This window comes from Vigna unguiculata, chromosome 6, assembly GCF_037176805.1.
Source record: "Vigna unguiculata cultivar grain cowpea cultivar isolate G323 ecotype 2 chromosome 6, ASM3717680v1, whole genome shotgun sequence".
NCBI classification, from domain to species: Eukaryota; Viridiplantae; Streptophyta; class Magnoliopsida; order Fabales; family Fabaceae; genus Vigna; species Vigna unguiculata.
In genome coordinates, this window is record NC_140797.1 from 48,841,857 (window position 1) to 48,853,332 (window position 11,476).

The following is an 11,476-nucleotide window of genomic DNA, read 5'->3' on the forward strand; positions in this document are numbered from 1 at the left end:
TTATTTTGAGCAACATAATCTTCATACATAATTGGCGAATAACAGATTTCAAAAGAAAAACTGAAAAATCGATTGCATAGCCATATGAATACATTTGCACAGATAAAAATGGCAATGCCCTCCATTGAAAGACAATAAATTAGCAACTCTACTCAATGAGTCAAGTAGCACTGATTTCTTAAGCCCCACAATAAATTACTGAAATAATATACTTGTCTGAAATTGATAATAGAATTTCATTTATTTCCATAAAGATCTATGCTAATTTCTCATACATACAATGACAAAAGTTGCTTGTAACATACACTTCATTCTGCAACTTGACAACCCAATAGAAATTACAAACTTCTTCCTTTAGTAATCACAACATGATCAATGGGCATGTAATCTGAGCACAGAAGATAATTTCAAAAGGATGAAAACAAAAGTAGAAGGGGTGAAAATCATATGCACAAATCAGAAGTATGTCCCTTTCCAACAGAAAGCCTAGTCAGGCAGAATTGTGTATTCACTTGTTCATAGAATGTTAAAGGGATCATCATCTAGGACCTGACAGTTCATCTGCTTGGATGTGGGAAGTTGAATCTACTATCCAATTTGCATTAGGGTGATGAATGTTGTTGTTGAAGTCTTGCCGGAACGTCTCATCTTTCTGCCATTGCTCCCATTTCTCAGCCAAACCATCACCTTCTAGCATTCTCACCACCTCAGACATCTTTGGTCTTTCCATAGGAGAGCCCTGTGTGCATAGCAATGCCACTTGGATTAATTGCTCAACCTCCTCATCAATATAATTGCCCTGTAAATCTGCATCCACCAGTGTTTCCAATTTCCTGTCTTTGAGAAGTCCTTTAACCTGGACTCACAACAATGTCAGTTACCATCAATGATCAGCCATTCGTTGGTGTTAATATCACATGTAACACGAGCAAAACATTCTAAGGAGCAGTCAGAAAAAAAGAGATTAAAAATTTGTTACAGAAATAGAAATACCAAATCAATTTGTTGTTACACTATAACATTGAAGGAAATGTTACAGGAACCCTCTACTGAAATGAAATGAGATTATCAAGAAACCAAGAAACAAGAAGGTGCTGAAACAGAATTGTTCTTCTTCAACCATTCAATGTTAATTGAATTCTTAAATTAGTATGAGGCACAGTTTCCAGGGTTGAAGAAGATGAACAAAAACTAATCAGCAAGGGACATCGTAAGCTTGATAATTTAGAGCATAAGGAACCGTGTGAAGAGATTAATAGATAGTGCAGTTATCATAAGTTGTTCAAGTCCTACCCAATCAAGCAACATCACATCGTCATCATTGGCAAGTCGAGCTAGATCGAAAGCCCTTTGTCCAGTTATGAGTTCAAGAAGCATCACACCATATCCAAAAACGTCAGTTTTCTCTGAAGATTTTCCGGTTGAAAGGTACTCAGGCGCTATATGCCCAATTGTTCCACGTACAGCAGTAGTAACGTGAGTATCTTTATAATCCATAAGTTTTGCTAAACCAAAATCTCCAACAACTGCTTCAAATTCCTCATCCAACAAAATATTTGCTGCTTTGACATCACGATGAATAATCTTAGGGTCACAATGATCATGTAAATAAGCAAGCCCCCGTGCAGATCCCAGTGCAATACGCTTCCGTTCTAGCCAGCCAAGCGGTGGTTGAGATTCTTGACGTTCTTCAACAACAAGATCAACATACACAAAATTAGTTTCAGTATAAAACTGCACATGCTGGAATTCAACATAAAAGCATTCATCTGTATTTGAAATTTTGAACTATTAATTAAGAAATTTGTTTAAGTAGCTGCCCGAAAACATCTTGGAAACACGGAATTCTTTTTCTTGTACAATAAATCAAAATACACTAGAAACTATTCTGGCATTGAACACTAGCACTATAACATTGAGACGAGGAAGGACACTGAGAGAAAAGTTTTATACATGAGAAAGGCGAGAAAATTATGAATAAATGCAATTCAGATAATAGGGTACCTCGTAAACATGATGCTACACTTCCATTAGCCATGAAAGGATACACAAGCAATCGTTCGGTAGGTGTCATACAAAAACCACGAAGCCGAAGCAAATTACGATGCACAGCCATGCTGATCATTTCCACTTCAGTTTGAAATTGGAGCTCCCCACCCTGCGTACGTTCCTCTTTAAGCCTTTTCACAGCCACAAGAGATCCATCAGCTAAGCGTCCTTTATAAACCTTTCCAAATCCACCTCTACCCAAAATGTGTTTGTTACTAAAGTTATCGGTGGCAACTTGCAGCTCACGTAGCGAAAACCTTTTAAGTTGACCAAGGTGAACTTCAGGATCCTCCTCAGCTGTCAGCAAAGAACAGATAAAATATCAGCAAATAAGGTATGGCCATCATATCCAGCATTTATCAGTGTGTATGTCATCTTTCTGTCATTCAACTAACCAGGAACATCAAAGAAATGATCCTGAGGTTTCCTTCTTCGCCAATAAGCAAGTGCAATTGCAGGGGCTGCAAACAACAGAGCAGCACCAGCAGCAACTCCTCCAGCAATAGCTCCAGTGTTACTATTTCCTGAAGAAAATGATTGACGGATTAAATAAGAAATTATAACTCCATTCAAGAATTGTTTGTGATTGAATGGAATGAGAAACTCAAGATTCAATATAATTATATCGCCCACTGTTAAATTCAACCACGAGAAACCAACCTCAAGTAGTGACATTTCTAAGCGTGAGGCATAATGCAACTTAGTCACAGAAGCTGACATTAAGTTATGTTTGTCTTCAGGATACTGCTTTTCAAAAATATTCCACCCTTTTCCATATAAATACAAGAATAAATATCTAGAAAAAAGCTACATAGACTGTGCCTATCAATTATCAACTCTTACCTTTCTCCTCGTCCTTTAGGGGGAAAGGGTATAAGTGGGTACGAGAAAAGTTTGAGGCAGCATATGAAAGAAGCAAAGGCAAGGCAACAAAATTCCCATAGCATTAATAGACTTATTTAAAAAACAATTATTGGTGTTTGCTTAGCAGCATAAATTTTTAGGTCCAGTTGTCATTATTATTTGACATTGTTCCAAGTCTAGTAGACCTAATAGTGTGGAATTCAGTTTGCTCCTGCCTCAGGTCTTATAACCAAAATTTCAGAACAAAGTTTGAGTTCAGTTTCAATTCAAGATGGCTGTGAACATGCTATAGTTATATTTTAAATTGAAGCTGTAACCTCAAGTTATTATTGATCAACTTAAACCATTGGGAATGATAAACAGGCCTCAACAAACCTGAAGAAGCTGGTGGTGGTGTTGGAGAAACTGGAGATGGAGAGTTTTTGGGCTGTATCAAGTCAGGATTATTTTGATAACTGTGAAATGGAACATGGGATTAGCAAAATTTCTGGTTGTCCCTCAACAATAACCATAGAAAATAACATAATTATTTGTACCAACCTGATGGGGGTAAACAATGAAAATGAACCATTCACTGGGATATTCCCTCTTAGCTTGTTGTTCGAGAGATCACTGTATTCCAAAATTACAGTTCATTCAGGTTACGCATAATATATGAAACTAGTACAAATGAGAATGTACTTTGGCAGCAACCCAAGGAAAATGTATATATAGGAGTGAGTGACACTCACAGAACTTGCAGAGAAGAAACATTTGTCAGAGACATGGGTATGCCTCCTGTCAAGGTATTATTGTTGAGACGCCTATTTCAGAGAGAAAAATGAACAAGTTTGCAGTTATAAGCTACTGATAGAGTAGTGTAATAAGACATAACAGGAAACAATTATCAAATATTTAAATAGAATAAATATTTATTGGCGCAAAGAGAGAAGAATATTTCTAGTTTGTAAAGTGATTTGGTAAAAAATGAGAAGTATCTCTAACTCCGGGAATAGACACACTGATGCATCATAATTGAACTCCTATACATGTACATGAATGAATTAAATGATAAGGATAAGAAATTTTACAGACAAGGTATCTCTAAATTTCTTCAACCCACCACCAACAGACGCATTGCAGGGAAAGAATCATGTGGCTAATTGGGGTTCAATCCTTCAAAATATTATCATGCTCACAGACTTAATTGTTTACAACATGGGATGAGAGAATATGCATAAAAAGTAATTTATGTTGCCGTTATAATAAATAAAGCTACACAACAGATCAGCCACACCAGCCACTTGAAAAAATTTCATGTGGCCAGGTTGATAATGGCCCATTCTTGAACACCACCGCCCAACATCCCCTCCCATCAATGTGGATGTAAATGAAAAATTATTGCATTACATTTGTTGCATCTTTGACACACGGAATTAAATGATTAATGTAAACATGTGAAAAACACTTTATTGCTTTCACCAGATTAAAATGGAAAAGTTGAATATCAAGCCCCCAAAAAGAAATTGTCACTAAAACTCATGGTTAAACTCTGATAAGCTGGTCAAATTGGATTCGTCCCCTCTTGTTTGGAAGATGAAAGACTTTGGTCCCCAAGAGCTTTTTAGTTAATTAAATTCCTCTATTTTTATAATAAAATAAACTTGATCCCCATCGAATATCTTCCACCTAAAAAACCCTTATATTCACAAATTTTAATTCAAAATATTTATAAAATATCTCCTGCTCAAAATTCACCAACCAAAACATCAAATGTCATTAAAAACTCTCAAACTGTCCCTTCTTCAAACCTTGATCTAAAATAATATAATATCCTTCAACTTTTATCAAGTTTCCTCAAAGTTTCTCACTTCTCAACTTTATTTCCCATCCCAAATTGATCAAAAACCCCACCAGATATTTGGATAACAAAGTAACTTAACTGGCTAAGACAGACTTCAGAGACCAAAATCACACAAAATCCAAGATAGAGGGGACAAAGGTGCAATTAAGACTACTTTTAACAGCAGTGACCTCATGTATCTCATTAGATTGTGTTTGCCCACCTGGTGACACTATTGCATCATGTAATAATAACAATAGCAATAGCTGCAATAGTAAAAATCGGGAGGATACTTCTCTCATCTGCGCATGTATATCAAAGGCATTATTAAAACCTAAATGGGTATGTCGTAGGCTGCAAAATTTATCACCTTTGCACGGGAAAGTGAAAAGGAAGAATGAAGTGCTAAAGGGAGAAACAAAACGGAACTTAGTTAAATAATTTTGCACTGCAAAGATATGAGAATAAGGATAGTAAGGATAGTATGTCATACAGGAAACGTAGTTTTGCAAGATTGCCCAGCGTAGTTGGTATAGAACCAGTTAAATTGTTCAAGTACAGATCCAAGCTCACCAAGTTTGTCAAGTTTCCAAGCTCATCTGGAATTTTTCCAGTTATATTATTACTATAAAGTTCCCTGTCATTGAAAAAAAAATCAGATTTCTGAGGGTAAAATCATCCAACAAATAATTAAAAGGTGACAGAAAATATTCCAATTTGAGAGTGGAACCAGACAAACAGATATTGATGGTCATCTATGTACAATATCACTTTCTAATATTGGCTTTAGCAACTTATGCAACTATCTATAAAACCCAACCGATATTATGTTAGCCATAGGAAAATGCCAGAAGTTTCTGCCTTCAACAATAGAAAACAGGTGGTTAAGGCCTTTCAAATTTTTATACAGAAGATGAAAACAAAAGCACACTGCATTGTGAATAGTTGTCTCTAAACCATATGAGTGCCTCCCTGATTTATCAGTTGCTTTCTCTTATTAACTTGATTTACAAATTAAGCACATGTCCCTCTGATTCACATGATTTTCTGCCATGTCCAGCTGGTTTTCCAAATGAGGGGTTAATTCCCACAATTTTGAGAAGCAGGTACACAGTAGCTATATTTTATGATTGGGAAATAAAACAAATAAAAGATTATCCAATTACCCTTTCTCAGATCCTTTAACCCCTTTCCTATTCAATGGTCATTGAATAACAGCTCAAATCTTTTGCCATGAATAAACAAGAGGTCAGTCTAAAAAGAAAACCATGCTCCAAAAGAGGTGCAACTTATATACTATATATTTTTAGGGATAGGAGAAAGAGGATAGGTGTGTACATGCACATGTAGGAGTGCGGAAAGGGAATAAAAAAATTGGTTAGATGCCATGCCACTCAATGTAGAGCTACTGCTTATAAGATCCTTTAAAGAAAGCAAGAAGAAAGGAAAATAAGAGTGTCAATCTAGAAATAAGGCTAAGCGTGAGCTGCAGGAAAGAATCAAGTTACTCAACAATATCATATCTGATTCATAACTTACAAGTACTGCAAATTTGTGAGCTGACCAAGTTGTGAAACCAGTTGACCAGAAAGGTCTGCATTTCCAAGATCACTGACCAAACACAGATAAATAATTCACCATGTAGTCAAACAGTTGTAAAACAACAGGGAAAAATCAAATATTAACTTACACACGGGTCACACTGTTATCACTATTGCACGTAACATGAAACCAAGTGCAGGGATTGACAAGAGTAGCATCCCAGCTTTGAAGAACGTTGTTAGGATCAAGCAAGTTGCTCTTCAATGCATTCAGGGCATCGCCTGTAATGGGAAGAAAGAAGCAATGTTCAAGTATAATCGTTCCCAAGATTAAATTGTTTGAAGTAAGAGAACAAATGTGTTGCTATATCAAGGATGCAATGTGAAATTGTAAGATTCAGGAATCACAAACATGAAGCCCAACTTCGATTAATAAGCCTTAGAAGCTACTTATATAGTCCCCCTAACTACTTGCCAACAACTGAAAATGGAAAGCAAATGGAAAGAAACATCTTTTTGCAAGAATAAAACCACTTTGACAAGCCACTCTGAGATAATGAACTCAATAAACTGTCTCGCCCAGGCCATTCATCACAAACTATTCCAATAAGAGTTATGGTTAATTCCCTGACCTTAACAATTCCCACTTCCCAACTAAGAAACAACGTATGAACATCATCCAAACCTTTAAACTATATGATTATCTTCCGCTTACTAAGATAACATCTAGAGAAGCACTGAAACTGAAATATAACAAAAAAATCTACTCCAAGTCTAACATTAACCTCTCTAGTCCAATTTGTCAAGTAAATAACACATGCAGCAGTAATAATCAAGTCGAAGGGCAACATATAGCAGATCAAAAGGGGGCAAAAATAATAATAACACAATTGAGTGAATTTTCCTAATCCTAGTCACTTATAAAGCAGCTGTTTAATGAGAAGAGACATTTATGAAACAATTAAAACCACAAAGAGTTAGGTAAGCACCCACCTTCCTGATTGCCAGAAGTCTTAAGTACCAAATCAAGCACCAAAATTGCCCAAACAAAAAAGAAACTCATAAAAGATGAAGTCACTCTCTCCATGCCTCTTCAACTTCATAAACAATTGGTTCCCTAATCCGCAGGCCCCTCTTGATCTACATGACACCCATCAAGCTCAGAAACATCTTAACCTTGTTGGCCAACACAAAATCGAACTGTGGGCAGCTTCAAGTCCTCTTCTTTCTCCACTTTCTTCTCTTGCCTTGGAATCTGGAGCTAAAATCCCAATTGGGTGTGCGCAGGTTTAGCAGAAAATGCACAGAACGGCTTTGAGAGAGAAGGGTCGAGGAAAAGAGAAAGCTCAAGTCAACGAATGTTGCATCCTTTGTTGAGAAATTGCTGCTTCTATTCTAATTATTCTTTTCTTCTTTTTTAATTTTAAAAATTATACTATTATGGTTTTTCTTTGTTTTATTTACATGAATATGAATTATGAAGTATGAATTGTGATTAGAAAGTAAAATTCAGATGAAAATGCTAAGAAGAGAGAGAGAGAGTTTGGTATTTGAAACGGTAATAAATAAGAAAGTTGGGTCAAACACGCACGCTTGCACGCCTGTGACTGTCCCCACACAGTGCCCCAAGAAGCTTTCAATGTTCAAACTTCAATTCAAACATAGAACAAACAAAAACACGTTTTTGTCAAAAATTATTAATTATTTTACTATAATTACTATAGTTTACAAAAATTATTGAACAAATAATAAACACAATTATTAGACAATAATTTATCTCGTAAAAATTTACATAGAAGTTCTAAAACCGAGGTTAATCACTTAAACACTTGAGTCAAATAATTGTGGCTGTTTTTCCTTGTTCTGTTTTTTTTTTTCTACTTGTTTCACGTTCTGCGTGTTAGATTACATACATAGCTTAGCTGTTTCAACTTTTGAAAAATATTCATCACCCACGTTGTTGTTCAGTTTTTCTTATCTTTTTCTCCTCGGATTTGTTTTCTGTCTATTTCTTTTATTAGTAACTCTCTTGTACATTTCCATTTTCTTGTATATTGTGATGTTCATATTTTACATGTTTTGATTGTATGAATCTATGAAAAAACATAGAATACATCTTAGCTTAATGTTATGCATTTTTCGGATTTTAATGTCATCGACCTTCTAATATTAATTAGTATGTAACCGTATAGTTTATAGGAGAAAATCATATTAAGTGCATAATCATTGTGATATAGTTGTTATCGTGTATACAATATTTTAAGCGTGAGAATTTTTTCCATAAAACTTTCATTAAGATAAACAGAATCACTACAAAATCTAAAAGAGTAAAAGTCTCTTTTTTTTTTTTTTAAAGTATTACATACCTGTATGTATATTTTATAATCTTAAATACTTCCTTATTCATATTTTAAATTTTATCCAGAACCAGAGATACCCACATGCATAATATTTATTTAAGTGGAAAGTTTAACCGATTAAACTATAACAACTCTATGTAATTGATATATGTCCCTAGTGATAGCTGAAATAGTAAATTGTGTTTGTGGACCATTTCTTACGTTGAAAGTGGTGAATAAGTAAATAAAAGATAATGAGAGTAAGAAGAGTAATAAAAGGATTAAAATTTAATAAAGCAAAACAATAAGAAAGGAAGATTAAAGTTAGTTTGAATGGTTTGTTAGACTGACCAAGTCGTTTTGTTGACCGACAGGAACAACTACTCCATCCATTTATGTCATTCAAGGTTTTATAATTCATTCTTCTTCTTTTTTGTTTAGACTTCCATGCCCAAAACCATCTCATTATACGTTCCAGTAATTACTGAGCATCAGCTTATAAAAAAAAAAAAAAAAAACTCAATTTTAAACTTAAAAAATCGTTTTAGTCTTTAAAATTATGTGAATGTTTGATTTATTAATTACATAACTTGAATAAATTTTTTATTATGTTCTACAAAATAAATCAGAGAGCACCAGTTTTTTCCACATCTTAAACAAAGCGGTTAGCACAATAAACTATCTAAAATAGGGAATATGGGCTTCAGATGATTTTTGTGTTTGTCGAAAAGTTGGATTGTAAGAATAAGAATTTTTTTTCCTGCACCTCCATATAAGAAAAATCAATTTTTTTAATAGATTGTGCAATTAAAAATGAAAAATAATTTTCCGATTACACAATCCAATATCAAAAATAATTGCCAGATTATGTAACCTAAGAATAAGAATATTTTTTCCTTAATGACATTCGAAATAACAATCCGAGTTATTTAATTTTCAAATAATGGGATCTAGAAGTCATTTTTTCTTCCAGATTTTACGATGTGAGGGCAATATAAGAAAAAATGTATAATTAATCGTATAGTACTCAGTTTGGGGCTAGTGTGTCAAATAGGTACCTAGTTTTAAAAAAGTGTCAATTGCATCCCAACTTTTAAAAATTGTTTCAATTAGGCCCCTTTCAGACAGAGTTGACTAACGCCGTTAGCCAACGTGCGTTAGCCAACATGCCACGTGTCAATCTGTGGTTTTTTTATTTTTAAAAAAAAAAATTTATTTTTTTTTAATTTTTTAATTTTTTTTAATTTTTTTTAAATTAAAAATGCCACGTGTCAAGTCCCTATGTATGCCACGTGGCATTGTCAGTGCCACGTGGCATTGTAATGCCACGTGTCAGTGTCACTATCAGATGTCATTGCGTTTGATTTCGATTTAGTCTCCATATATGTCTTTTTGTTTCAATTTAGTACCTAAGTATGTGTATCTGATTCAATCTTGTCCCAATTTTTTTTTAATAATTAAAATATTTTTGTAATCCATTTTTTATAAGATTAAAATGACTTTTAATTTTAATATAAATATCAAATATTTAATTATTGTAAAACTTTTATACTTAATTACTTTTAATTTTATAAAAAAAATTAATTATTAAAAATTATTAGGTCAAAATTGAATCAAATACACATAAGTAGGTATTAAATTGAAACGAAAAAACATAAATGGAGACTAAATCGAAATCAACACAATGACATCTGATAGTGACACTGACACATGCCATTACAATGTCACGTGGCACTGACAATGCCACGTGACACACACAGAGACTTGACACGTGGCATTTTTATTTTTTTTTTTTTAAATTAAAAATTAAAAATTAAAAATTAAAAAAAAATTAATTTAAAAAAAAATCAAAAAAACCACAGATTGACACGTGGCATGTTGACTAACGGTGTTAGTCAACTCTGTCTGAAAGGGACCTAATTGAAACAATTTTCAAAAGTTGGGATGTAATTGACACTTTTTTAAAACCGGGTACCTATTTGACACACTAGCTCCAAATTGGGTACTATACAATTAATTAAACCAAGAAAAAAATTATGGCAATGTGGAAAGACATTACCGAGATGCAGGAAGAAATTGCCAGAATTGTGTCCCTTGCCTTGACCCCTACATAAAATTCAGATTTTTTGTTTTCGCACTGGGCTTTACTTTTTGCACCCCCAAAATTTGTTGAAATCCTTAGAAATTTTAAGGTGACAATTTTGCTCTTTTTACAAGTGACTTTGGATTGAATGTTCCGCAAATCGCCCATCTTACCATGTCCTTGGGCCTCGAATCATGAGAGAGAGGCCTGTGTTCTGTTAGACAAAAAAGCTTCTGTTTGAACCCATAATAAACCATCAATCTCATTTTCAACGGTCAACAACATCTTGCTCTTTACGAATTTAGAAATCTTCTATCAATTTAAAACCCGGAAATGTTAGTTCTAATCATTAACCTATGTATTCTAACCTATTTTTTCGCTTTTCTAAATATAAAAAAAATGAATTTAACAAATCATCAATAAAATAAATAGTAATAATAAAATATTTTTATTTTTATTTATTATTAATTGAATAACACACTCAATGTATAATATCTAACAAGAGTGTCTTAATTATTTTTAAAAGGGTATCTTTTCAAAGTAGTTATTTTCATTAATAATCATTTTCATCAATAATGTATATTATGGATGAATAATAATTTTAGAAAAGGGAATAATTAGTAATTATTAAACAAGAAATGTCGAACCAGTGGTGTTGTATTTTCGTTTGGGTGGGTGTTTGTGTCAGTTTGGTTTGAGAATAATTAGGTGAAAGGGAAACATGAACCTATTTTATTAACTCAGCTGAATCATACTTTTTAGTTTCATTTTTCCAAAC

The 11,476-nt window shown here is 33.6% G+C and overlaps 1 protein-coding gene across 1 annotated transcript; it reads right to left on the reverse strand.

The window, feature by feature from the left end:
- Positions 1-212: 212 nt before the first annotated feature.
- Positions 213-7,681, reverse strand: LOC114187310 (BRASSINOSTEROID INSENSITIVE 1-associated receptor kinase 1). Its single transcript, XM_028075528.2, has 11 exons — positions 7,270-7,681; positions 6,426-6,558; positions 6,275-6,346; positions 5,229-5,372; positions 3,645-3,716; positions 3,454-3,525; positions 3,289-3,368; positions 2,445-2,573; positions 2,005-2,346; positions 1,294-1,688; positions 213-856 (listed from the first exon to the last, which is right to left on the reverse strand). The coding sequence occupies exons 1-11, from the start codon at positions 7,361-7,363 to the stop codon at positions 539-541; spliced, it is 1,851 nt and encodes a 616-aa protein (XP_027931329.2). The 5' UTR covers positions 7,364-7,681; the 3' UTR covers positions 213-538.
- Between the last annotated feature and the right edge of the window lie 3,795 nt (positions 7,682-11,476).